At 46.8% G+C, this 27,645-nt stretch overlaps 3 protein-coding genes across 9 annotated transcripts in view; 1 reads left to right on the top strand and 2 right to left on the bottom strand.

Annotated features, from left to right (window-relative positions):
* The window catches only part of LOC114591930 (interactor of HORMAD1 protein 1), a 58,629-nt gene extending 42,205 nt beyond the window's left edge, over positions 1-16,424 (bottom strand). The window contains exons 1-2 of one of the 2 annotated variants that reach the window (XM_077925137.1): positions 16,243-16,424; positions 12,536-12,615 (exon numbers count right to left, since the gene is read on the bottom strand). The gene's annotated coding sequence lies outside the window, so the exon portion shown is untranslated. The remainder of the gene's footprint in view (positions 1-12,535; positions 12,616-16,242) is intronic. The other variant, XM_077925130.1, reaches the window with a different exon arrangement.
* On the top strand, positions 111-18,885 carry CIMIP7 (ciliary microtubule inner protein 7). 2 transcript variants are annotated; one of them, XM_028719685.2, is made up of 4 exons: positions 111-228; positions 7,848-7,961; positions 16,346-16,423; positions 18,265-18,885. In XM_028719685.2, exons 1-4 carry the CDS (start codon positions 202-204, stop codon positions 18,775-18,777), a joined length of 732 nt encoding a protein of 243 aa, XP_028575518.2. In that variant the 5' UTR covers positions 111-201; the 3' UTR covers positions 18,778-18,885. The 2 variants fall into 2 exon arrangements, with proteins under 2 accessions (XP_028575518.2, XP_028575519.2); XM_028719686.2 differs by lacking the exon at positions 7,848-7,961.
* Positions 18,886-20,179: 1,294 nt separating this feature from the next.
* KLHDC8B (kelch domain containing 8B) overlaps positions 20,180-27,645 on the bottom strand; it is a 42,344-nt gene continuing 34,878 nt past the window's right edge. For all 5 annotated transcript variants that reach the window (XM_077925138.1, XM_028719678.2, XM_028719679.2 and 2 more), the window contains 4 exons: positions 26,084-26,248; positions 24,941-25,165; positions 23,834-23,935; positions 20,180-21,442 (listed from right to left, as the gene is read on the bottom strand). In XM_077925138.1, coding sequence (XP_077781264.1) covers positions 21,246-21,442; positions 23,834-23,935; positions 24,941-25,165; positions 26,084-26,248 — 689 coding nt within the window. In that variant the 3' untranslated portion in view covers positions 20,180-21,245. The remainder of the gene's footprint in view (positions 21,443-23,833; positions 23,936-24,940; positions 25,166-26,083; positions 26,249-27,645) is intronic.

The raw sequence follows: 27,645 nt of genomic DNA, 5'->3' as shown, positions 1-27,645 counted from the left end.
GCTGAAATGTCACATTGAGCATCAGGAAGACATCTTGTCCCTGATCTAACAATCCATGCTTTCCGCATATAATAGTTGCTTGGCAACCATGTAAACATGGGTGGCAAGCCCTATGCCCAGGTACCAGCTAGCTTCAGGTGGCGGCTCAAATAACTGAGGGGACAGGCCACTTTTACGTGGCTCCCCTCAGATCCTGAGGGGATGCCTAGCCCGATCGTAGGGACATGGGTGAGTTCAATGTTTGTGATAAATGCTGTCTGTGGCTGTTTGTAAGGCTTCACAATCACTTTATATTCTAGAAAAAGATGACTAGGTGTGTCTAGAAATGCTACCCTCTAATCTGGAAGTATTCCCTTCTAATCTATGGGATCTGGGATGCTTTGGGCTATATACACACTCTACCTCTGAAGCATATCTGATGCTCATTCTTTCCTGTAAAGAATCTTGGGCACTGTAGTAAAATTCCCAGCAACTTTTAACAAATCACAGTGCCCAGAATTAATTGAGGGAAATAATGGGCTTTGGAGGTATAGTCGGTGCAAAGCTTTCTAAACTGTGTCTTATGACACATTATGTGTGTCGGCTGCAGTGTGTAGGTGTGTCACACAAATGCTCTTATAAGGGGTTAGTTTAACCTCCGGCTTGCTACTAAAACTGAATTACTGTGCCGCGAAATGATGCATGTCTAAAAAGTGTGTGGTCGTCATGGAAAGTTTGGAAAGCTCCAGTATAGTGTGTACCGAGCCTTGGTGAAAAGATAAATGCATTCTGCCCTGGCTCAAGTGTTCCCTCATTTTTCTCCTTACTTCACATGTTCCAGGCCTGAGCCTTGGCAAGCCTAGGTGCAAATTAAGCCCTGCACATGAATGGAAGGTTATTAAATAAGGGGTTGAACCATAAAGAAGTCTATGGGATGAAATTAAGGGGGTTGGCTGAGGTCAGGTTAACCCTGCAAAAAAATCAATTCCGATCTGTATGGGAGGGATGGTTTCTACTCAATGTTCCCATTTCCTCAGAAATGACACTCTAATGATGGGAGATTCTGTACAGCAGGATGGGTGCATGGTATGTTTAGACTCTATAATAGGACAGAAATGCTTGGCTCAGATCCCGCCAGTGGTTTCTGAACAGGGCCAGCAGGAAGCAGTGAGGTACTCTGGATGACTCCAACTCCCTTCTCCCCACTTGCTCCCCACTGGTCCACTACAGTACTTTTGCCACAAGAAAAGGGTTAGGGAGCAAGACCTATGGTTGCCTGGCAACCATAGCATCCCAGGCAGGAAACAGGAGTGGCCTTAGGCATATTGATGCTAGGCCAAATATAAAAATGGAAATTTCGCTCCTCTGTTAGATACATCCTGTAATCTTGAGTGTTGCCTTATGAGCTACAAAATTCCACATTGATTTTTCCATTATTTTAGCAGCAATGGCAGCTTTCCCCTTGCTGGGAACTTAGGCTGTGTACGCACCACACCTTTAAATCACAGTCAAAGCACATTTCCCCCTCAAAGAATTCTGGGCACTGTAGTTGTAACTCAGTGTGGGGTAAACTACTGTGAGGAGTATGCTCTACTCTCCATCAGCTCTTGGAGACAGTCTTTGGCCTTATGTATGAATATCAAGTAGTTAAAAATTCACCCACACCTCAAATCTTTACCTCTTGCATCCTGACTTCTTAGTCTTCCTTTTGCATCTGATCTCCTATTCTTCACTCTCTACCAGTCCTGAGCAGCAGAAATACACATACCAAATGCACACAACGAACGAGAGGCATAGCCATCTGCTGCCAGTGTTTTTTTTCCTAATGCTGATTTAAACTCACCTACTTAAACCCACATTTCCTTGCCCTTTTCTTGATAGATAAGATGAACAAACATTCTCCCTTTTCGTTTAGCAGCATTCTAATGTATGAAAACCTTCCAAATCTTTCCTCCCCCAACTCTTTCTTTAACATTTAAGCGTTTTACATCAGTGATACTAAAGTACTTGACATTTTAAACAATGTACAACATTAGTATAATAATGGAAATGCTTAAAAATAAAACAGCGAGAGAGAGAAAGGAGGGGGAAGCCTGGGTAGTAAATCTCCCTTGATGCATTAATCTCATTAAGGTTCAATAAATTTAATTTGATATATAGTCTCAAAGCACTCCCAGCAATGCATGTGGATTTATATTTTCCTGTACCTTATTCCCCCAATATACAATAAAAATGATAACATTGTCAACAAAAGAATCATAATCTTGTCTTTCCCCTCTCAGTCAGATCATACTAGTCTGTTTAACCATGCAGGCTACAATTCATACTTTGTTTAGCCAAACAGGCAATCAGGCATTCTTCCGATTATAGGGAATAAAAAAAAAGAATAGTGATCTGTCTGAGTGGCATCACAGTCTTAAGCAAGTCAATATACCGTATTTTTCGCTCCATAAGACACAGGTTCAGGCTACCCTTCATAAGACAGATTCAGGCTACCCTGAATCTTTTATTTTGCTGCATAAACTCCATAGATATATTTTGCCAGGTATTTATAATTCAGGGAAGTACTCTAATTGGAAAATTCATAAACAAAAATAAATTTTTGGGTAAAATTTTAGAAATGTTAATTCCCCTAAACAGTATGTTTTCAACAGCAACCAGTTCTTAATATACCTTTGACTTTAAACACCAGCTTGTCATGATTGTATTCAAATACATTATTTAGGTCTTATATGCCATAATATTTAACTGGAGAATCTTACCCAGCCACTCAGATTTAGTACAGTTTATTTTATATCCAGAAACTTTGCTAAACTTGTCCTTTACATCAAGTAGCAGACTAATTATATTTTCCAGACCTTTAACATATAAGACCACATCACCTGCGTACAAGCTAATTTCAAAATCTTCCTAGGCAGCTTTAACACCTGTTATCACCTGGTTAGATCTAATAATTTCTGCTAGAGGTTCAACAGATAATGCAAACAAAAGCAGGGACAGAGGGCAACCCTGCCTTGCTTGTCTCTTTAAACAAAACCTTCAAAATGTTTTCTCCCCCGTTTTCTTTCTTCCTTTCTGCAAGGTAATATATACCTTTCCTACAGTTTTCCCCATAACAGCACTCTCTGTGGGTAGCACGGCTAGTACGTAATCTGTCGCATGAGACACATTGCTGAGATATAGGCATCAAAGCCTACCAACCAAGGTGGATAAAAGATGGAATTGTACTTTTATTTTATAGCGGTGAGAAACTGTGACCTCAAAAATACTGCAGAGGCCTGACAATGTGCGCAGAAAAGTGGTCTTTATTTGTCTACTGCTGTTGCAACACAACACAAACCAATTTAGAACAGCTCCTCTACCTTTTGCCGTAACCAGGGCAGTTAGCTCTACAATCTTCAGGCTACAACACAAAATATTGAGACTCTTTAAAAAAAAGTATTGTCGGTTTACAGGGCCACAAAGAGAGGTTTGGATACGTGCAGGCAATGCCTGATGAAAACTCAAGAGTGGGGCTGAACATTATTTTTGACTGTCAGGGACTGAAGTTTCCAGTGGTGCTGTCAGAGTAGGACTTTGGGGCAGATGTCCAGAGTCCCCATTTTATATCCTGAAACTTTGCTAAACTTGTCCTTTACATCAAGTAGCAGACTAATACAGTGGTACCTCTGCTTATGTACTTAATTCGTTCAGGAGGTCCGTTCTTGACCTGAAACTGTTCTTAACCTGAAGCACCACTTTAGCTAATGGGGCCACCACGCCACTGCAGCACGATTTCTGTTCTTATCCTGAAGCAAAGTTCTTAACCCGAGGTACTATTTCTGGGTTAGCAGAGTCTGTCACCTGAAGCGAATGTAACCTGAAGCGTATGTAACCCGAGGTACCACTGTATTTTGAACAGTTGGTAAACAAATTTGTAGGACAATTATATTTTGCAGGCATCTCTTTAACCAGAAGAATCATTGCCCTCTTGACTTTTAAATCACTGCGGGGCAGACTGATGCAGAGTAAATTAATATAGTGCAGAGTAAATTAATATAGTGCAGAGTAAATTAATATAGTGCATGGTCAATGAAAAGACTTTAATTATACGTAATACTGAGGGGCTGCCTCATTAAGTGATCCTTGGTTTGAAAATGGGAGTGCTCTGGTAAGAACACCACTATGGCTCTCAGCGCTGGAAGCTACAGCGGTAAAGAAAAATAATAGGATAGAAGGGTGGACAACTTATAGAAACTTAAGAAAACAAGAGGGAGGAGATTATAAATTTAAAGAATTTAAGGAATTATCAGAAATTAACTACATGGTTAAAATATCATTTGAATGAAGTATTTAAGAAAGATAGGATACAAGGGTTTGGGGAACAAATGTCACAACTGGAGAGAGACCTGTTGGGATGTAATGTAAAAAAAGTGTTGTCTTGAGGAATGGTGAGATAGAATCCATTTGCCCACAGCAGTGGGTGATCAGAAAATGTCTGCCTGAGGGAAAAGTGCAGAAATCAGCTCAGCAGTTAGAAAATAGAATCTACTTGCCTCAGCAGTCCAACGCCCAAAAGGTACCCTGTGAGCAGAAAATGTCTGCAGAACCATCCCCCCACAACCCCCATTTTCAAGTTTGCCACAAAATGCTGTGCAAACTGGCTAGTCAAGAAAGTCAGTCACAAGGAGATGAGCTAACTGTCTGTGTTATGTACTGAAGTTCTTACCCTGGGCCAGCAGGAGGATACTGTAGATAGTTTTCACTCAGGTCCACATATGCAAATAAGGGATTGCAAGTGACGTTCAGTGATTGGATAGTTACAGAAAGTGGTTACTGTTGCATTGTAGTGGAGCTCTATATAAGCAGGCTGGCTGAACCCTTCAGTTCAGTTCTGTTCTGAGCTGTTTGAAGAATCGCTGTGTCGTCTGATATGTTCACCCACAACTTAACAGTCTGGTGTCTGTTTTTAAACTTGCATAGGTCAGCTGAATATGGGCAAAAAACCAGCACAGACTGGCAGTTGCAGACAGGACAGGAGGGGAGGGGGAAGAGGCTAGAAATGTTCTGTTTTTGCCTGCTGTTGTAATATATCCCAAAAAGAGAAACTGTTGAGACAGACTCCCAGAAAGAGGAACTGCTTAGGAAAGGACTCTTATATTGCTTGTTTGCAAAATGATGTAATCTCGCTCTGTACATGCTCTTGTACCCATGTCTGGAAGTTATTTGTGACACACTATAAAGGTAAAGGGACCCTTGACCATTAGGTCCAGTCATGACCAACTCTGGGGTTGCAGCGCTCATCTCGCTTTATTGGCTGAGGGAGCCAACAGACAGCTTCCAGGTCATGTGGCCAGCATGACTAAGCCGCTTCTGGCAAACCAGAGCAGCGCACAGAAACACCGTTTACCTTCCTGCTGGAGCGGTACCTATTTATCTACTTGCACTAGTATGCTTTCGAACTGCTAGGTTGGCAGGAGCTGGGACCGAGCAACGGGAGCTCACCCTGTTGCGCGGATTTGAACCGCTGACCTTCTGATCGGCAAGCCCGAGGCTCTGTGGTTTAACCCACAGCGCCACCCGTGTCCTGACACACTATAAAAGTGAGCCCCAAATAGCAATCGGGGCTTAACCTTAGAGAATGATCTCACTGATGCCAGCTGCAGCTTAATAAACCAGACCTTCCTTGAAGAACCCGTTCGGCCTGTCATTATGGACTAGGACAAAATCTGCAACAGTCTAAAATGTATAAAATATTATTGGAATGGGAGACAGATAATGAGCAAGTAAAATCCTCAGTGATACACTGGGCAATAGATATGGGTCATGATATAGACATGGCAGCATGGGAACGATTGTGGAACGTGGATAAAAAATTTACAGCATGTTGTGGTTTAAGAGAAAATCATATGAAAATGATATATTTTTGGTATCTAACACTGAGTAAACTGGCAAAAATGTACAAATCTAAATCAAACAAGTGTTGGAAATGTAAAGAGAAATAAAGTTCTTTTTATCATATGTGGTGGTCTTGTAGTAATGATATATAATGAATTGAAAAGGATGTTTAAAATAACCTTTGTAAAAAAACCAACAACCAGAAGCTTTTCTTTTGGGCATTATAGGGACAGAACTACCTAAATTGTATAGAAATTTATTTATGTATGCTACCACAGCAGCAAGAATGCTACTCATAACTGGTCCCAAAATGGAAAGAAGCAGAAGTCCCAGCAAAGGAAGAATGGATGCAAAAACTTATGGAATATGCACAAATGGCGAAACTTACCAGAAGAATAAGAAATCAAGATACCAAACTTTTTTTTTAATAAAAGAATGGAAATGGTTTATTGAATATTTACAGAAAAATGGCAAACAGATAAAAACATTGGCAGGATTATTGTAATAACCTGCAGTTTCATAAGAGTATATATTTAAAGTAGATAATTAAATGAGCAAATCAAATGAATTTGGATCTGCAGAAGATATTAAAAAATAAATTTAAGGAACCGCAGAAAGAGGGGGAAGGAAGTCAAGCTTTGAAATGTTAAAATGATTGTAAAATTAATGAAATGTATAAACCTGGAAAGTATAAATAAAAATTAAAAAAGAAAAGAAAATGGGAGTGTTATATCCCTAGTTTCGATGGTAAAATGTTGGTGGGTACGTAAGTAGCAGCAGTGGCGGCTAGCCCTAACTCCTCCCATATCTGCTATAGTGACTGTGCTGGACAACAGACGACAGTGGTTATAGATTCCAGCTTCATGGCACAGAATGGTTACTTTAGTGCAGTGTTTTGATTGGTTGGTTTTAAATGCAGAGTACAGTGGTAACTTGGTTCTCAAACACCTTCGTACTCAAGCAACTTGGAACCCAAACACTGCAAATCCGGAAGTAAGTGTTCCAGTTTGCGAACTCTTTTCGGAAGCTGAACGTGCTCCATTTTGAGTGCCATGCTTCCGTTTTGAGTGTTACGCTGAGGTCTGTCTGTTTTTGCTATTTATTTTGCGTTTTTGCTTTTGTGGCTCTTTTTGTGTGACTATGTGGAACTCAGTTCAGCTACTGATTGATTGATTAGATTGATTGATTGTGTGACTGCAGTACATCGTATATTGCTTTCATTTGATGGATCAACGGTCTCGTCAGATGGTAAAATCCATGTTAAGTTGGTGTTTTAGGGGTTGTTTTTAAAAGTCTGGAACGGATGAATCCATTTCGCATTACTTTCCATGAGAAAGCGCGCCTTGGTTTTGGAACGCTTTGGTTTTGGAACGGACTTCCGGAACGGATTAAGTTTGAGAACCAAGGAACCACTGTATACTCAGTGTCCCAGACAGCTCTTCTGTTGTAAAGGCTGGTGTAAATTATGGCTTTCCAGTCCCACGTTGATGGCTGGATGATGTTGCACACAACCCAAAATACCTTTTCAGGCAGAATGCTGTTTTGGTGAGGGCAAGAGGGCAGCCTGGAAGTGGGGCGCAGCTGGGCATTCTCTACCAGCCATGTAGACTGGCGCAGATCAGCTCAGACTGAAGCTCCCCTTATGTCTGGTCCGTGGTGATCAAGACTGTCGAAACATGACTCTCAGCCCTCCCAAACGAAGCTCTCTTGACAAGTCCTTGGCTGGCGTAACGTGGCCAAGAGTCTCGTGGGAAGCCGGCCTGCATCATCGGAGACTCGCCTGTCTGCTTCTTGCCCTCGCCTGAAGAGCCTCTTTTCTTGTCGGTAATAAGAATAATGACAAACCCCTGCGAAATCCTCTCGTAGTTGTCAGAGGCAAAGTGTGACCTTCCAGTGGGCCCCTATCAAGCTCGCCCGCGAGTTTGGAGAGGCGACTGGATTATGTTGCTCAATTGCTAATTAGGGGCTCCTTGTTGCCTCTCTTGCTCCAGCACGCCAACGGTTTCTATGGCAACTACAGAAGCAGATGCAGGAGCGACTTCACCCAGGAGTATCGCAAAGCAGCCCAGCCACAACCTCCTGAACTCTTCCTGAAGAGAATGAAGGTGAGTGACGGGTCATCTCCGGCCGGCTCCCACTGGGAAGAAGGCAAATGAAAGCCTTCATCCTTACCAGACCTCCTATCTGGTTGTTAATAGGGACAAATGGAATGAAAGAGCCGTATGGGCGTGCTGTGACTAATCTCAATTTGCACAGAGGAAGGCATGAAATGTACTGGAAGTAGGCCTCAGTGCATTGCTGTGGTTAAGATCTGGGAGAGAAAGTTCTCATCTCAAGTTCAGGTATTTAACTCTTTGACCACAGCCTTTTCATACCTGAGACCCACCTTCAACCTGTGGCTACCCCTTTAAAAAAAAATAAAATAAAAACCTATTTATTTTCCAACTGTACACAGCATTCCAAATGCGGTCACGCCATGTAGCAGCATTACAGTATTGGCAGTTTTATTTTCTCAACAGCCCATCTGGCTGTTAACCAGGAAGTTGGTGGTTCAAGCCCACCCAAGGATGGCTGTGGGCAGGATCCGTGCATTGCAGGGGGTTGGACTAAATGACCCTCAGGGTCCCTTCTGTTGTAAACAAAATCTGCCCTTCTTCCCTTATGGGGTATCCAAGAGCCCATATAGAGTCCTTAAGTGGGTTCCCTATCGGTAGGAGGAAATAACAGAGGCCAACCAGAGAATATTGAGAAGCAAAGCAGCTAGTAAGCCTGATCTTTATTAAAGCTGTTGCAACAGGGTGCTCCCCTCACACGCAGGAGGATGGAGGAGGACCCAGAAAAAAGGGGTGCCTGCCCTTATGTAGACATTTTAAATTCCCTGCCCTGGAGCTCAAGACCACCCCTCCATACATACATACATACATCACAGAAAGGGTGTAACCCAAGACCACCCCCCACAAACATCATACCTACATCACAGAAAAGGCGGTCTGCAACAGAAATTTGAACGTTGTTGTTTTTCATGTCTGCCAGGTTATCTGATAATGGCTTATCTGATTGCCTTTCCCGGTAGTCCGGCCATTCCTTTGAGACGGAGATTACCCAATTCCTGAGACAATGGGAAGGTCTTTGCAGAGAAAACATTTGGTCAGTTTGGGAGTCAAAATGGTTTCAGCACGGTCTTCCTGTGCTGCTCCAGACATGTGGCCCACATATCTATGTACAGTGGTACCTTGGGTTAAGTACTTAATTCGTTCCGGAGGTCCGTTCTTAACCTGAAACTGTTCTTAACCTAAAGCACCACTTTAGCTAATGGGGCCTCCTGCTGCTGCCGCGCCACCGGAGCACGATTTCTGTTCTTATCCTGAAGCAAAGTTCTTAACCTGAGGTACTATTTCTGGGTTAGCGGAGTCTGTAACCTGAAGCGTATGTAACCTGAAGCGTATGTAACCCGAGGTACCACTGTACGTGCTTGGCTGGCACATTTATGAACATTTATTATTTATATAAGACCTTAAATTTTTATTTACACTTCCAACTCTACGAGTCTATGATTTTCAGTTCCCTTCCTAGTGATCGCTAGCATGGAATGTGCCTTTTCTTCTACACACTGGGTCAAGATCTTCCTGCACCACGACCCCAAGGTCTCATTTCTGATCGGTCAACTCATGAGCGTATACTGTATACGAACATGCTTCACTTTTACACTCGTTTACACCAGATTGCATTTGCAATTTTACCACCCAGTTTAGAAAGGAGCTTTTGCAGTGTGGCCCGAGGTCGTATCCAGAGTACTCAAGAGACACACTGTGATAGATATGGGATGGCAACTGATGGATCCCATCACGAAGGTTGGTGGTAGTGGTGATGGCTGTAGCTGACTCTTTCACTTGCATTTGTGTGTGTACATGTGAAGCCTGGGATTAAAATCCTAATTCAACCTGCATAAAATTGCTTGTCCCAAACTGCCGATTTTATCCCATTTGACCCTTCGCCGATGTGAAATTAATTTGAGCTAGAGCAGCAGGCAGGCTCCTGAATCCCTAGTGCTTGACTTTTCTGCATAGTGTTGCAAGAATATGTCTTCCTGTAAAGCATAATATGTCATGGTGTAAAGTAAAATGCTTTTCTGATCAGAAAAATCTATTTAGGAAGATGTGGTTATTTTTTTGTGCTTCCGTTACAATCAGTTTTAGGAGGTTGTGAATATCGCACTGTTAGGACTTATGCTAGATGCTGCTTAAAGCTTTAATAACCAAAATGCAGCTAATTGTTTGTTAATTATCTTCTTGCTGTTTTTAATAGCTGCCTTGAGCGCTTTTCTAGTGAAAGATGGATATAAATTTCTCAAATAAAACAAAAATGAAAGGTAAAGCAAATTCCGTGCACCCAAGGTTACATTATTGGAAATTCTTCTCTATCCTCTGTTTACTGAGTAAAGGTAAAGGGACCCCTGACCATTAGGTCCAGTCGCGGACGACTCTGGGGTTGCGGCGCTCATCTCGCTTTATTGGCCGAGGGAGCCGGCATACAGGTCATGTGGCCAGCATGACTAAGCCGCTTCTGGCGAACCAGAGCAGCGCACGGAAACGCCGTTTACCTTCCCGCCGGAGCGGTACCTATTTATCTACTTGCACTAGTATGCTTTCGAACTGCTAGGTTGGCAGGAGCAGGGACCGAGCAATGGAAGCTCACCCCGTTGCGGGGATTCGAACCGCCGACCTTCTGATTGGCAAGCCCTAGTCCCTGTGGTTTAACCCACAGCGCCACCCACTGTGTACTCATCCTAATTTGCTTGTGAGGACGTTAAGATGGCATTGGCTCAAGCAGCCTTCCAGTCCAATATTTTGGGGAAACAGGTTTGTAGCGCAAAGCCTCCAGTCAGCTATAATTGTGGAACCTAAATTTGCAGGTACATGACCCGAGAACAGCTACAGTCTGGAAGAACCCTCTTGTCACCTGCTCATGAGAGGGATCCATTGTCGGTAGTTTCTTTCCTGCCTTTCGGAGGACCAGGTTGTCCTTTGTTATTGTGGTATGGAAGTGGCAGCCCTCCTCTTTATTAAATCTATCTGCTGGGATTTCGGGTAGCAGCTAAGCTCTCTTTAATTGCTTTGCGATATCTCGAGCGGCATGTTGTGGATTAGGCTCCTCCTGCCCCCACATCCTGGCGCCGACAGCCGGAGACTTGGCATCTGTCCCCATTAAGCGAGGAAGACAGCTGCCTCTTAATTCTCTTCCGGGAACCCACAGCAGTTTTGACAACAGGTAAAGCCACGGCTGCTTCTCGTCCTCTGCGCCGCTGCGCCTGGAGTCCTGTCACCTCACAGCACTGCAGAGGCAGGAAACGGAGCATCGTGTTGTGACAAGGGGCTTAGCTCATGTGACTCTGCATCTGTGCTGCTTGGATAATCTGTTTCTCTGATCCTTTCGGTTTGCAAGGGAGAACTCCCACTGCTGATTCCCAAGCCCAAGCGCTCGCCCTCAGCTTATTTCATGGAGGGGAGAAATGATATAGCTCAGTATTTTATCTGTGGGAGATCTAATCAGGGTGATCGGATGCAAAGGCAGGGGCTTGCGTTCGCTTAATAGTTCTGCCTGTTTGAGCAGGCACTTGTTTTCTGACCCCTGCAGCATTTGGGGATTACAAACTGTACCTGCTGAAAATCCCTTTCCGGCAATATTTTATTACAGTTACAAAATCATTGACAGCTTGTGGGCTGGATATAACCCCCCAAAGCACTTTATCTGGTCTCTAGTTACCCCGTACTACATTTTAATTATGTTGTGGCAAAGTGTTTGCTAGCAGTTTCACTGGTACGGAAAATATTGTTTTCAAAAGCTGTGAGAGACCAGAGGCGGAGTCTCTCTCTCTCTCTCTCTCTCTCTCTCTCTCTCTCTCTCTCTCTCTCTCTCTCTCTTTTGGTTTCAAAGCCCATGCTGATAGAGAGGGTCAACTTTATTTATAAAGCCTCAGCAACAATGAAGGCTTGGCAAAACGCCTCTCCTACCCAACCTTGGAATTACAGGGTGGCTTTAGAGAATATAGAAGCAAAGGGTCATAATTCAGTGGCAGAGGTACATGCCTTGCATGCAGATAATCCCAGGCTCCATCTCCTCCGAATAAAAAGGTAGCAGGTTTAGAAACAACTTCTTAGAGAGGACCAAACTAGATGTGGTATTTATCATATGGTTGCCCTGGTGCCCTTGATCTTTTAAAAAATAATAAATCGCTGGTACAGCCCATCCCCGCAAACCGGATCAGGACTATACTGTGTGTAAACCTTTTTCCTCTGCCTTGTTCCCAATGAGAATCCACACAACCCCATGAACCCAGGGAGGGGAAGGGGCGAAGGCCATGGAGAGTTTCACAGGAAAGGATGAGAAGTTGCTTGCGGATCCAGGGGAGAACAGAAAGATAGTATTGAGGGGATACAGGCAAGGGCATCACAATGCCAGAGCGACGAAAACAGGGATTCATTTTAGCAGCAGTCCTGGGTAGATTGAGCAGGCAAAGGTGAGCTATCGGAAGGTCAGAGAAAAGATTATTGCAGACTGTAATTGTTATGTACTGAAGTTCTCACCCTGGGCCAGCAGGGGAATACTGTAGATGGTTTTCACTCAGGTCCACATAAGCAAATAAGGGATTGAAAGTGACGTTCAGTGATTGGATAGTTACAGAAAGTGGTTACTGTTGCGTAGTAGTGGAGCTGTATATAAGCAGGCTGGCTGAACCCTTCAGTTCAGTTCTGTTCTGGCCTGTGAATAAACAAGAGCTGTTTGAAGAATCGCTGTGTTGTCTGATATGTTCACCCACAACTTAACAGTAATCACTGAGGGAGATTAACAGGAGCACGTACCAGATGTTGCATCTTCAGTGGTGCAGAACAGGCCATACTGGCCCAAAATATGATAGGGCCAACGAGTGTAATAGCCCTTGGGGTGTGGTTAGTATGGGTGTGAGCTCACCTACTAGGTTCGCTATCTGCGCCTTGTCTCTGCTTTCTAGGCAACAATATACAAGACACCCAGGTACTAGGATTAGTGATATCGCCCAAAACCGGTTTGAAGTCCATATCATGATATCAGTTCCATAGGTTTTTTGCGAATCATGCGAATCATGATGTGTATTAGAGCTGGGCAATATATTGTCCCAAACCCGTTTGAAGTTCATATCGTGATATTGGTTTCATAATTTTTGACCCAGCAATACATTGCAGATCATTACGTGTGTGGGTGCTGTGCAAAAAATCACAATGGGGGGAAAACCGTGAAGCCGGCCAATGCCTGTACATAGCTCCATCCTTATTTCAGACATTGTGATATATTGGTGTATCACGATGTTTAGCTGGTGATATATCGCGATGTTGAAAAACCAGATCCCGCCCAGTCCTACCAGGTACCTCACAAGAGGGTTACCGTATTTATTGCTGTCATTCATGAGAAGACATTTGCTTCTGATGAACCACATGGTGCAGCCTCCACTCCAAGGCGTGCACTAGGAGAGAGAGACTCTTCCTCCAAAAACAAACTAAAACTTGCAGCCTGTATAATGTACAAGCACCTATACACACTGACTTCACAGTGAGGGGCTAGCTAGTACCTTATACACTAGCTTTCAGCATGATTCGGAAAGACATGGAGCATCAGCGAGGTATAGGCAGTGCATTACAAAACGCAGGACAGCAATTCTGGCTTCAGCTTGTAAAACGGAGAAATTCCCTCTAGCCGGACTGACTGAGATTAGTTGTGAGGGAGAAGTTGCTCTAAAAGAGCCAGCACCTCACAAACACTTTTAGGCAGCCTATAAATGTCGGCTTATAACAATCAGAGACCTGTAGCAAAATATGTGTTTGGCTACTTCGATAGGATAAATACAACCTGTGCATCTTCAGCGCCTTGGCTTGACTGCCCTGTTGGCTCCTAGGGATGCACAGGGAAGCCAGCTAAGGCAACAGAATAAGCTCCTGGAGGATGCAAAACTGATCTCCAGCTGCCAACTTGCAAGAGCTTTTCAGACATCAGTGAATGGCACAATTGACTCCCTTAGAATGATTCCTCCTGATGAAATCCGTCTGCTAACAGAGCATCCCTTGAAGCTGACATCTGCACAGAGAACACAAGAGCATCTCCCATTTTGTCATAGGCTGGGGAGCTCTGGATTCAAGAGAGGAAAGGGTCTTAGCCCAGCGCTTTGCAGGATAAGGCCCCACAGGTGTAGACTCTGATAATGTGGATGGGCAAGAGCACTCCTCATGAGACACAGAGCAGGTACAGAGTGACAAACACACCACAGCACCTGAAGCCCTGCCATCGGTCAGCCGGGGTGGAAAAAGGGAGCGATTTTGTTTATTCTATTGCTGTGCCAGCCTGAGAGGCCCTTGGGTGGCCTGTTCAGCTCTGCTTCCCACAAAGACCAAAGTGTCTGGTACTCCCATCTCTAGATGCCCCAGTTACAGGTTCCCTGCTGCCTGCCACCAGAGAGAGGATCGCCAGTGATAGTTCACTCCCCACTTGAGTAGAGGTTGGACCTTCTGTGAGGACCGCAAGCCTAAGACTAGGCCTTGTATGCCTAGGAATAGAACAGTGTATTTTCTTTTGTTTTGCATTACATTTTATTTTGAAAATAAATACAGTGAAATCACCAATTAAGAGGAAAGGGGGGGAATCAAACTCACTAATTCCTGGTTGTTGTTTTTTTATATCAACATGGGTGGACTTATGAGGTAGAGTGAAAACAAAAAAGCTGTGTAGAGACTCACTGGTTGTTACTGACAGTTGTGGGTATTTGGATAAGTTATGTATCTATGAGTCATTTCTTGTTTCTTGATGGAAGCTGTGGAACAGGCAACTGACGCTTTTATTCTCCACTCTCTACCAGTCCTGAGCAGCAGAAATATACGTACCAAATGCAGCACACCAAGCAAAAGGCATAGCCATTGGCTGCTGCTAGGGTGGAAGTTGTGGAACAATCAATTGACCCTTTTTAGATCCAAGGGGCTTGGCCTTATAGAAAGAATCCTAGAGGCTTCAACATAGGATAAAATGAAGCCCAAATTCCAGTTTCCTTGGCCAAGTCATTGCTGTTTACCTGAATGCATACTGGAAAGTACTCTGTACAATAAAAAAAACACACACCTGCAATATTTATCCTATTTTACCACCTTTGTATCAAACCCTTCCATAAAGGATTTCAGGGATTTTCTTTTGTGCAGGGATTTACCCAATTTTCTCCTCACAACAATTCTGTGAGGTACAAAATGGTAAGAAAGCGTGACTGGCTAAAGGTAGTTCAGCAAGCTTCGTGAATTGTGACTGAGTGGGGATTCCATTCCAAGTCTTCCCCAGTCTGCCCAGTCTGGTATGTACTGGATAGGGATAGCTTGACAACACTTGTCCATGCATTAGTAACGTACGGTTGGATTACTGCAATGTGGGGCTACCCTTGAGGTTGGTCCGGAAGCTGCAGCTACTGTAAGATAAAGGACCCCTGAATGGTTAAGTCCAGTGACTAGGCTGCTTGTGGGGCTAACTACTGCCAGTATATAATACGTTGTTTGTAGGATTTGCACCAGCTGCGAATCTGCCACCTATAAGACCCTATATTATCCCAGGACCAGGTTGCGGAGAAGTGAGGGTGCTCAGGAGAGCCTTTCACACACACTGGCTTGCCCAACTGCAACTCAACAGCTCTGCAGGGCTGCCAGTTGAGTCTTAATCTAAGGTAGTTGCTGCCATTATCCTCCCACTCCCTTCTTGCAGCCAAGGTGCACCTGGGGCGCACCAAAATTTTGTTGTTTTTCTTAAGGCTTCAAGCCAGTACAGCTGCACTCATTGGCTCAACCTACACACAAACTTGCTGGGGAAAGCAAGGCTAGCTTCTAGCTGCCTTCACCCAACCCAGTATCAAAGCAGCTTGCTCATTACCCTGGTAGTTCCCCTCCCTAACTTCCCAAAGCCCAGGAACTCTGAGATCAACTCACCCCGTGTTTCACAAGCAGTTCCCTTACACGCTACTCAGTGTGTAAAGGCAGCCCACATTTCGCAAGTCTTTCCCAGATCTCATAAAAAAAATGGGTTGGTCTCTTACAACTCTGATCTAAGCAGTAGCCTGGATTCCAGAATCCCAAGGCTTCCAATTGCAGAGTTTTATGGCCTAGTTGTGAAACTTTACTAGAAAGAAAAGGTAGGGGAGAACCAGGCAGAGGGTGAAAACAGAATACAAAGTAAACCAGAACACTGTGGCTCTAAAACTGGGCTAATCCTACCCTACCGACTACAGCAGCTTTTCTCAGCCTTGGGTCCCCAGTCGTCTTGAACTACAGCACCCGAAATCCATAGCTTCCCAGTACGAATCCCTCTCCTTTGGGCAAAATTTGCCCTCACCTGGTGTTTGAAAGCAGATCCCATCTTTACCCCACTGGTACAACTGCAGGGTGTGGCATTTGGCAGGGAGCCGTGGGCTAATCTTGCTTGTGCCCTTTTCCAGGAAACCCCTTCAAAGCACATATTCTCTAAGCACGACAACAGGCACGCCTTCCCAGGATCAGCTACATATTTTGAGAACGTGAGTGTGATTGGTTTCCGGGGTGGTGGTGGTGCGGGAGTGTGGGGGCGGGGAAGGTTTTTTTGTCCTTTTCCTCTTATGCAGCAATAGAGGCGGTAGAGAAGTTAATCAGAGGAGTGCTTGATTAGAGACACCGGTTTCATTCCTAATGTGATTAGCTCTCCCTTGGCAGGCTCCAGGGCTCCCTCAGGAACTGATGGCACCATCCGGCTGCCTCTGCAAAAGCACTAGTTAAGTGCTCTTAGCTGCACGAAGTAGCCTGAGGCTTTGCCTTACACGTCTAGTGGGTGCCTGATACACTCGAGCATTCAGGGTCAGGTGCCGCAGGGACAGGACAGAGCTGGGCAAGGGTTAGGTTCGGCACTGGAGTGCTCCATACCGCATCAGGTCCCTTGCCTTTCCCACCCCGACCTGGCCACAGTGATCCATGCAACGGTCACCTCCAGGCTTGACTACTGTACTTCGCTCTACGCGGGGCTGCCCTTGAAGCTGTCTCAGAAACTCCCAGCGGGTGCAGAATGCTGCAGCGAGGCTCCTCACAGGGTCTCTGCCATGGGAGCATATTCATCCAGTGCTTTTCAAGCTGCACTGGCTCCTGGTGGAGTACAGGGTCAGATTTAAGGTGCTGGTTTTGATCGTTAAAGCCCTTCGCGGCCTAGGACCCTCGTACCTATGGGACTGCCTCTCCCGGTATGCCCCACGGAGGACCTCAAGGTCCATAAATAGCAACACCCTAGAGGTCCCGGGCCCTAAGGAAGTTAGATTAGCCTCCACCAGAGCCAGGGCCTTTTCAACTCTGGCTCCGGCCTGGTGGAACGCTCTGCCTCATGAGACCAGGGCCCTGTGGGATCTGATTTCTTTCTGCAGGGCCTGTAAGACAGAGTTGTTCCACCTGGCCTTTGGCTTAGAATCAATTTGATTCCCTCCACCTCTTTCTTTTTCCTTTCTCCTCCTGTGAAGAGGCTGCATCCTAATGTTTTAATGTTGTATTTTAATCTTGGTTTTTTAAATTGTATTTTAATCAACTTGTTTTTATTATTGGTTGTTAGCCGCCCTGAGCCCGGTCTTGGCTGGGGAGGGCAGGGTATAAATAAAGTTTATTATTATTATTATCATCCTTTGTTAAGGCAGGTGTGCTCCGTAAGATTCCTCCCTGGTGCTGGGAGGGAAAGTCGACTAAGCTTGAACTCAAAGGTTAATCTAGTGAAAACCACGCGTTCTGAAACATTATGAGAACCAAAGCGCAGCCATCCTTTGAAATTTGCACATTCGAATTTTGCAGCGCAGTTCTCCAGCCAAGTAATGTGTAGGGGGGAAATGCATATATTCGTGAGAACAGCATACAAAATGCGTTAGGATAAACTGGTTGCAAAAATGTGTATATTAGTAAAAGAAAAACCCTGCACCGAATGTGTTTATCAGGAGAAATTTGCACCAGAATGCCAAATAATTGCAATTTGCGGCATACTGGCTAACTTGTGGGTTACTATATGCAGGATCAAGTACTGAGGGCAGGAGTTTCAGCTTGGTGTGAAGACAGATTAAATTTTTAAAAAGCAATCACAGAGTTGTGAACCTTCTTCTAAACTTTTGTGAGAGACGCCAAGCACTTGATCAGTCGCAAATTTTGTCCCTCGATTCCAAGGTAGTTCACCCGTCACTAGTTTTGATTAAATGTGGCAAGGGTTTCCTCCAGTGCCCTCCCCTGCTCTCAGAATATCGCACCTGTCTTCCACCCTTGGTAACCTCCTGGCTTCTTCTTGTTCTGCGTTTGAAATGGTGTGCTAGGTGGCTCCTTTCACAGTGCAGGTGTGAACTGTCTGGTCATTGTTTCCTGGCAGGGCTTAGGAAGGAGAAGAATAGAGGGAAGCCTTCCCAACACCAAGAACTTAATTGACTGGGTTCCCTTGAAGGAGGAGTTAAGACGTGAGAGACCCCTCATCTCAAGCTACCAGTATGACTTCCACTCCAGAGAAAAGGTCCCCCAGGTGTTAGTTCATCACTCCCACAGGCAAGGGCAGCCCCTGCAACGCACACCCAGCACCACCTACCAGCACACTTACCGGAGCTACTCTTTGTATGAACCCATCCTCAGGACATTCAAGCGTGAGGTGGTGAAAGATGCTGAGCCCACCAAGCCTGTCTTCAGTGAGCCCACCAAGCCTGTCTCCAGTGAGCCCACCGCCCCTGTCTCCAGTGAGCCCGCCACCGTTCCAGGCTCGTGTGAGCCCACCGCAACAGATACCAGCAAGACCCCAGAAGCCTTTGCTCCAGGACCCATTTATGTGCGCCCTGGCACCCACAGGCCAACCCGGTGGACTGTCTCAGACTGTTTGCACTGGCACAATTGCTGATCACACGTGGGAGTTTCTCCGTTATCTGCAAGAACAGTTAAATGCTCCTTTGTACAAGGTGAAATATGGGGAAAAAATAAAATAAAATCTTGCTGGACTGTGACACAAGCGGATGCTACGGGTTTTGCATGCCCTTTATTTCCCCTCTGCCAGGTAACCTTTTGCCACAAAACTCTTGATTTTGGCCACGGAGTTGTTTTGCCGGTCAGAAGAGTTGTGCGGAGGCATGCTTGTTTAATTCTACTGTTTTGTTTTCAAGACTAAGCACAAAGGGTTGTTTTGTAGGGACGAATAGGCACCAAACACGGGAGCCCCAGAGGGGGAAGGCTCAGAGCCCGGGGATTGGTGGGGAACACTGAAGAGAGATCAGAGGTAGAGGGGGGGGGGGGGTTGGATGCTGAAGAAGTAACAGGCTTTAGTGAGCAAGGAGAGCCTGTGACAGGGAGCAGCTTAGATTCAGAGGCTGAAGCAGAAGCGGGGAGGGCAAGAGGCTGCAGGAGAATCCCAGGAGTATGACAAGCTCCCCTTCCTGCTTGTCTCCAAGGTCACACAGGGCAATGCACAGGGCTGAACAGAGAGTGCAGGTGGGCCGCTACAGTTTGAGGCTGCTTGGACAATGTCCGGTTAGAGGAGGAGACTGGCTGGATGACGAGAAGCGGCAGGAGGCACCAGCTGGCGAACTCCCTAGGGAAGCCTCAGAGGAGGAAGGTTCAGGGCACCGGAAATGGTGGTGGGGCACTGAGGACAGGTCAGAAAATGAAGGAATGGTTGGCTGCTTTAAAAAAAAAAGCAACTGGCATGAGCAAGAGGGAAGAGCCAAGGGCAGAAAGCAGTTCAGACTCAGCACATGAAGCTTCTCAGGAGCTTGTTAATTCGACTCCCCCCCCCCCTTTCTCCAAGAACATGCATGTGGCTGAACCATGAGCAAGAGTTCGCTCTTGCCTTAGTGTACGCCAACGTGGGCAACCTCCGGAAGAGGAGGGGATCTTAGGGGGAAATGGGAAACAGGAACTGTCAGTCCTGGCAACTGCGCTATGGAAGCTGGCCCTGCCTTGAGGCTTCTCTGCGTTCTTTGCTGTTTTCTTGAATAAAGAATTAAACTTCCTGCTCCTCTCTGCGTTTGAGTGCTGAGCTGCATCTGACAGATTGTGAGGACTGGGGAGAAGTAAAGCTGCTGTTGGGCCTTAACAACTTTGTCCAATGTGAGCTTTAAATCTGCCTTTTGGCACTCTCCCTCTCACCTATGTCGATGCTTGACAACCTGTTAGCAATTGATCTTACAATGACTGCTTACCAGCAGCAGCAGCAGCTAAGAGTTAAGTGCAGACAGCAGCTTAGGCACGTGGAGCACATCTCAGAACAAGACCCATTTTTAGGAGACAGAAAACCAGGAGAGAGAGAAAAAAATCCACTGGTTTTATTGGCATGAGGTGCTACACCACCTCCTAGGCACTGGGCTAGAGGGCACCTTATGTGCTACATGAGACACAGACCAAGTTAGGAACACACAAGAGGGTGTCGTGGCTGCACCCGGCCTTCCTGGAGTCAACTCAGCTGTGCAGCGTAAAAGACATCAGCGCAAGGATAGCAATGGCAACTCAAAAGCAGAAACATTGGAGTGCCTGCTCCGCTTAGTGTCTGCACCTTCCACCGCTCCTCCCCAGAGCCTGCTGAGGAAACCTTGCTGTCTTCGGAGTTAAGGGCCAGACCCACGCAGCCCAATGAGCATGGCAAGAATGCAGGTGGAGCTGTGTCTTGGGCTGTATGGCTGCTTCACTGCTGCGTTCGTCTCCCAGGCTCAACTTTGCGTGTCATCGCTCGCCCTGTTACCGGCAGCCTTAACAGCGGTGCAGTAGAACGTGAGCTGTCAATATAGCACTACCGATATCCGTTATACATGGCGAGTTTACGGAGTAGCATAAGCAAAGAGGGAGGAAAGGGGAGGGGAGGCCTGTGCCCCAGAGAGCTTACAATCTAAAGTTCAACAGCGGGACAGACAATGAAAGGGGAGGGTGCTGAATGGAGCGTTCTGATTGGCCATCGCTCTGCCGCTTCAACCTGAGCACGGCGCAGCCCATATTCTCGCCATGTTCCTTTGGAGTCGGAAGGCTGCGCGCAATGAAGAAGCCATGGCTGGGAAGCAGGGGACCTTCTGCGCCTGCTGTGGCACTGAGAAAGTAGTAGACCTCGCTTCGGCTGGCTGGGTGCGCTGCTAAGGCGCTTCGCCTGTGCCCTGCTGACAGTGCAGGGCTGCCCCAGTCTCTGAGCTACTACTCTATGCTTTGCAAAGATGAAATGAGCTACTTGGAGAACAGCAAAGGGAAAGGTCGCTGCTGCAGGGCGCCGCGCCGGCAACGGAGCACATGCTCTCCTCCCTGCTCCCTTGTACGCATGTCCCGTCGTCGTCAGGCACTTTAGTCCTCTCGGCTTGTATTGGCAGAAGAAATCTCTCCGCCGGCAAGCATCGCTCAGACGCCTTCCTGAAGGGACAGGGCCTCCACGGCGCTGCTGGGACCCTGGGCCACCCCTCCGATCACAAAGAGCAGGTTGGCAGCCTCCAAGCTGGAACAGGAGCAGCGGCCGGTGGGCATGGGCGGCAGGGGCTCCCATTTCTTCCTCGCCAAGTTAAATCCTTCCACAGATCCAAGAGCACTTGACTGGTTCCCTGAAAAAGCGGGGGGGGGGGGGAGAGGCGGATCCATGAGCCAAGCGGTAGTGGGTGTCGGCAATTGCAAAAAATAAAAAATCTGGCATATCTACTGACTTCACTAGTACAAGAGTACACTCTGGCTGAGCCAAGCTCCAAGGCAAACATCTCCCATGAACAACAATGGCACATCCTGCTGCAGCAGGAACGAAAGGTTTCGTTTACAGGCCAAGGGGATGTTTATGAAAGGCAGGGATTTGGAACTCAAACTGACGCCAGAAACAGTGCAAACGGATCCTGGCATGCTTTCTCACAGCAGGCCTCTTTGCCAGCACCCCAGGACTGCCAGCTACACTGAGAGGGTGTGAATGAAAGCCAGAGACCCAATGCTGAAAGCATTCAGACGACACATTTCCAGGTAATATGCTGTCTCTAACTCTCATTCATTTCAAAGACAACCTTGTTGGAGTTTTGCAGTTTAACTTTTATGCCTTCTTTATTATTGTGTTTTGTAAGGACATCTAGGATAGTGTTTAAGAAAGTCAAGGAAGTTGACAGAAAGAGGAGGTTTCTGCAAAAAACAGAGGTCGCTAAAGGCACTCTCTCCCCATGCTCAGCCTCAGTGACATGTAGCAAAGCATTTAGCCCAGAGATGGGGAATTGTTGGCCCTCCCAATGGTGGCCCCAGCCAGCATGGCCCATTGTCAAGGGATGATAGGATTTGTAGTCCAACAAGATCTGGAAGGCAATATTTCCCATGCTTGAAACGGACCCTAAGGCATATATATGCAGCATATATTTCCACTGAGAAAATGGCATGCAAAACTTACCTGTATCTAAGAAGATGAGTGAATCAGTGGCTGCCCTAATAGTTTGTGCAAGAGGTGGAGGAGGAGGAGCAAACTGCAACAATGCAGAGGAAAGACCTACAAGATTCAGTGCAGAAGGAAGGGAAGGCTCAACCCCCCTGTATTTTCTCCTGCTGTAATGCCTGTCCCACTCATTCATGTTAGGTAGCAACATGGCCTCCCAACACATCCTTCCAAAGGAGTTTAGTTCTAGAGATGTGTTCCTGGCACAGATTGCAAAAATGGAAAACTGCCCCTTTCTCCCTCACTTTGATTCTATCAACCAAAAGGCAGTTATCCTGTGTTTAAAGGTAAAGGGTAAAGGGACCCCTGACCATTAGGTCCAGTCGTGGCCGACTCTGGGGTTGTGGCGCTCATCTTGCTTTATTGGCCGAGGGAGCCGGCGTACAGCTTCCAGATCATGTGGCCAGCAAGACTAAGCCGCTTCTGGCGAACCAGAGCAGCACACGGAAACACTGTTTACCTTCCTGCTGGAGCAGTACCTATTTATGTACTTGCACTTTGATGTGCTTTCAAACTGCTAGGTTGGCAGAAGCTGGGACAGAGCAACGGGAGCTCATCCTGGTGCGGGGATTCAAACCGCCAACCTTCTGATCAGCAAGTCCTAGGCTCTCTGGTTTAACCCATAGTGCCACCCGTGTCCCTCTATCCTGTGTTTAGGGACAGCTAAATTCCTGTTCATGTAATGGGCTAGTTCGCACATCACAGTAAGCCAAACTCAACGGCTCACATTGTTCCCATTTTGCCCTGCCCGGCCTGGAACAAAGAGCAACCAACTACAAGCCTTGGTTTAGTGTGACATGTGAACCAGCGCTCATGCGGTGTGCTCTATCATTTGTGTGCTGTTTTTTCCCCCGGTGAGCTGTGGCTTACCGCTAACCAAGGTATGTGAAATGGGTTGGGCCAACTGCTGCCAAAATGGTAGCTTGCAGGGGAGGGAATACCTGAAAACCCTGTGCACACCGATGTAGTTGTACGAGAACTGTATTAGCCTTGATGTTCAGAAACAGAGTCAATACCCTGGTTGCCAGACGCAGGGGAAGCCATCTCTATAGCTCCCCTGGTTGGTGGAAGCAGTAAACCTCTGAATGCTAATTGCTGGGAATCACAAGTATTGCACTCAAGTCCTGCTTCTGAGTGACTGATTCCAAAATGCATATGATTGGTCACTGTGAGAACAGGAAGTTATATTAGATAGGCCCATCAGGCTGTTATCTTTTCATAGTGCATAGAATCAGGGGCTGTTGCAGGCTAATCCAGAACAGGAACACACAGAGAGAGTGAACCAAACGATGAGGTAGAAAGGAGCAACTTCACAAATCAGATCCACGTCTCTTGGCAGGTAAGGGAAGATGACACTTGGAAGAGATGGTGCAGGACTACTTGTTTCAAGGAGTTGCATTCCATCCAACAAGCCCTCAAGTCCAGGGGCTTGATCTCACATGCAATGCAACATATCCCCAGCTTGGGACAAGTTCTTGTGCATCTCCATCTTCCACACACCTCAAGAGCACAGAAGTGGCCCATCTGCCACACTTACCAAGGCCGCCTGCTGCTACCACGCGGCCACCCAAGCGTCCAGCCACGAAGTCAGCCCTCTTGTCCCTCATGCGGATGGCACGGCTCAGCCGATTCCAGGACCCTGGATGGGAGATGGCGGAGAGGAAGAACTCAGCTCACTGTGGAGGGAGAGGAACTAAGACTAAAGGGGAGGACAACTCAGTTGGCCAAGAACCTATGAATGCCAAGTTGGATCTTGACTAAAGGGCTCTAATTTGGGTATTTGCATCTCTTGACATGGACAAGATAGTTTAACGGAGAGACGACTCACAATCCTTATCCACCCATCTTGAAAGGTAAAGGGACCCCTGACCATCAGGTCCAGTCGTGGCTGACTCTGGGGTTGCGGCGCTCATCTCGCTTTATTGGCCGAGGGAGCCAGCGTACAGCTTCCGGGTCATGTGGCCAGCATGACTAAGCCACTTCTGGCAAACCAGAGCAGCGCATGGAAAGGCCGTTTACCTTCCCGCTGGAGCAGTACCTATTTATCTACTTGCACTTTGACGTGCTTTCGAACTACTAGGTTGGCAGGAGCAGGGACTGAGCAACGGGAGCTCACCCCATCGCCGACCTTCTGATCGACAAGTCCTAGGCTCTGTGGTTTAACCCACAGCGCCACCTGTGTCCCATCCACCCATCTTAAGCAGGGGCAATAATTAGTTAATCTTAGGGAGTTCAGTTCCCTGTCTTCACTCACTCTGCGGTGAAATGTGATGCTGGAAAGTCAGGGAAGACCTTGTGTCGGAGCTCATCAGCCTTTGGCGTCCAGATGTTGTTGACCTGCAGTTCCCATCATCTTCAGCCATCTTAGCCTCCATGCAAAGGGAAGTCTATTGCTAAGATGTTTTCAGCCAGGGGTGATGGGAGCTGCAGTCCAATAACATGGAGAGGACCAGAGTTCAAGATAGCTGCCTTATATGGTATTGCCTGGGAAGTGAACGTATGACTAGGGCTGAAACACAAGGAGTTGCTGAGTTGCTTAGGGCTGTTGTGCCATCACTTTCAGGCACGAGTTGCTGTCAATCCACCGCAGTCTCTGCTTTAAACCCACTTTCCTTCAAACAGGCACCACATGACTCCAGCTCACCCTCCTCCAAGTCAAACATCTCCACAGTGTTGACAAAGTGGGGCCGGGAGTAGAAGTTGTGGGGTCCCGGCTGCTGCAGCCCTCCCAGGCTGAAAAAGCAGCCGTCCAACGTGGCACAGCTGGCAAAGGCACGCCGGCTGGGCACACTCGGGTAGCGGGTCCAGCTCTTCACTTCCAGATCCAGGGCTTCGAAGGCCGTTACGGGCAGCTTGCCTTGCCTTCCTCCTATAGAAAAAGGAAACACCAAAGTACTAGCTCATCCACCCGTATTGGTTCCAAAGGGCAGTGGCTGAGGATTCTGGTGCAGAGAGAAAGGCCTGGGGACTAATAGCGCAACCCACACCATGTCTACTCGGATGTCAGTTCTGTCGGATATAAGAGGGGTTACTTTTCAGGTAAGCGGGGTTACTCAGCCTCTCCACTTAACAGCTGATGTGATTTCCTGCTTTCCTGTGTGTCCTCCAAACTCCTGCTGGCCTCAGAGCTTCAATTCTAGTTGTGGATATTTTTGGATACAGTATTTTTGGTATGGATTGAAGAGAGAGCAGCAGAGAGGGCGTTTAGAAGGTGCTCCCCACTTTACGCAATTCTGTTTATGCGTGCGGGGGCCTGGAACATCACCTTGTAAGTAGGAAAGTCACCTGTACAGTGGTACCTCGGGTTAAGTACTTAATTCGTTCCGGAGGTCCGTTCTTAACCTGAAACTGTTCTTAACCTGAAGCACCACTTTAGCTAATGGGGCCTCCCGCTGCTGTCGCGCCGCCGGAGCACGATTTTTGTTCTCATCCTGAAACAAAGCACTATTTCTGGGTTAGCGGAGTCTGTAACCTGAAGCATATGTAACCTGAAACGTATGTAACCCGAGGTACGACTGTATAACAACTTGAGCCTACATTGGCAGGGTTCACAGCCTCAATACCCCAAAAGGCTATTGCGTCTCCCATAGCCACAGCCCTGGATTTGAGTAAAGATCCAGCAGGGCTGCCTGCCTGCCTGCCTGCTTGCTGCTTTTCATCTAAGCCACATCCCTCCCATTCTCAACTCTGGCTTTTGTCCTTCTTGGGATCTGCGAGCCGATTATAATGGTTTTAGTTTGCCCATCTAGCCGATTAGTCAACTAAGCATTGCTTCCTTACTTCTTACCCATCACGTAGATCTTGCTCCCGTGCAAGAAAGTGGAGGCCCCATAGCAGGGGGTGGGCATCGAAGGCAGGGGCTGCCAGTGATCCTTTGCTGGGTCATACATTCGCACCAGAGCTTGTGGAGAGGTGTCTGCACCCATCCCGCCTAGAGCGTAGACAACACCATCTGGAAATGAAGAGGGAAGAGGCAGGTGACGGAGGCTGGCAGACAACGTTAAAAAAAAGCAGTGAGTGTACGTCAGGTGGCAGACAACATAACAAGGTCATAAAAATAGTCACTGCCGTGTGTAATCACTGTCTAGCTTCCGACAGTAACCAACCCAGAACACGAGAGTGAGAAGTGTAGAATAAATTACACGGCACTGAAACAATACCTTTGGCCCTCCAGGTATTGCCCGTGCTTGCTGGGGTTGTTGGGCAGTGTCCCCACACCTGCACTAAAATAGGGACTCTGTGAAATTCAAAACGTGACTAGCAGAGGCTGAAGGATATCCAAATCCTAAAGCAAAGGTGTCGCACAAGGTCCAGGGGGCTAGTCAGGTCTTTTGAGTGCTGTGTAAGACCTGCGGCATTGCCCTTCACTGAGGAAGCCGGCATACAGCTTCCGGGTCATGTGGCCAGCATGACTAAGCCGCTTCTGGCGAACCAGAGCAGCACACGGAAACGCCTTTACCTTCCCGCCGGAGCAGTTGCACATCTACTTGCACTTTTTGGCGTGCTTTCGAACTGTAAGGTTGGCAGGAGCAGGGACCGAGCAACGGGAGCTCACCCCGTCATGGGGATTCGAACCGCTGACGTTCTGATCGGCAAGTCCTAGGCTCTGTGGTTTAACCCACAGCGCTACCCGCGTCCCTGCCTTTAATAGACAGTAGGACAAATCCACTAAGTTTGCCGTTGCATGCCACAGCAATGCGCTATATATGTTTTACCATAATATATTTTAATTATAACCATGTTATGAATAGTCAAGAACAGAGAATGCATCAGAACAAGCTGGAACTACTTTTCCGAACGTTAGCATCTTAAGGGAGTTTTGAAGTAAAAATTTGTTGCAATATACAGCTACCTATTCACACTTGTGTGCATGAAAGGGCTAACCTGAGCTCTAGGCTCAGCTGGCAAGTGGGTGTGGCTCAGCAGTCTCTCAGCAGCCACTGCACCCCTTTTTCCTCTCTTCATGCTTTCTGGAACAAGTGAAGCAGCCATGCGGCCATGGCTCCCTGCAAGTCAACTGAATCTCTCTAAAAGGAGATTTTATAGCCTGCATCTTTTCTAACCCAAACATGACTCTTTTGTAAGGAAACCAAGTCCTTTTCTTTCAAGTTGTTTGGAACCTTATTTCATCTTTATTTTACCGCCAACAAATGGGTGTAACTTCTGGAAACTCTGCGAGTAAAATCTTCACTTATTTGCAAAGCTAAGTGTCTGTGATTTATTCTAGCCTAAGCAGTTTTGCTGGGTCACTGGGTGACCTCGGGCCAGTCACTGCCTTTCAGCCTAACCTATCTCACAGGGTTGTTGTGGGGATTAAATGAGATGGGGGGGGAACCATGTATGCTCCTT

Source organism: Podarcis muralis, chromosome 2 (genome assembly GCF_964188315.1).
Source record: "Podarcis muralis chromosome 2, rPodMur119.hap1.1, whole genome shotgun sequence".
Taxonomy (NCBI): Eukaryota; Metazoa; Chordata; class Lepidosauria; order Squamata; family Lacertidae; genus Podarcis; species Podarcis muralis.
Note: the sequence above shows the minus strand (reverse complement) of the source record. Positions and strands in the feature narration are given on the sequence as shown.

What these genes read in the sequence shown, in the direction of transcription:
- CIMIP7 (XM_028719685.2), top strand. Translation starts at nt 202, where the DNA reads ATGCCTAGCCCGATCGTAGGGACATGG. An exon ending in TCTTCCTGAAGAGAATGAAG is followed by an intron (nt 7,962 to 16,345) that starts GTGAGTGACGGG and finishes GCCCTTTTCCAG; the next exon opens with GAAACCCCTTCAAAGCACAT. An exon ending in CAGCTACATATTTTGAGAAC is followed by an intron (nt 16,424 to 18,264) that starts GTGAGTGTGATT and finishes GTTTCCTGGCAG; the next exon opens with GGCTTAGGAAGGAGAAGAAT.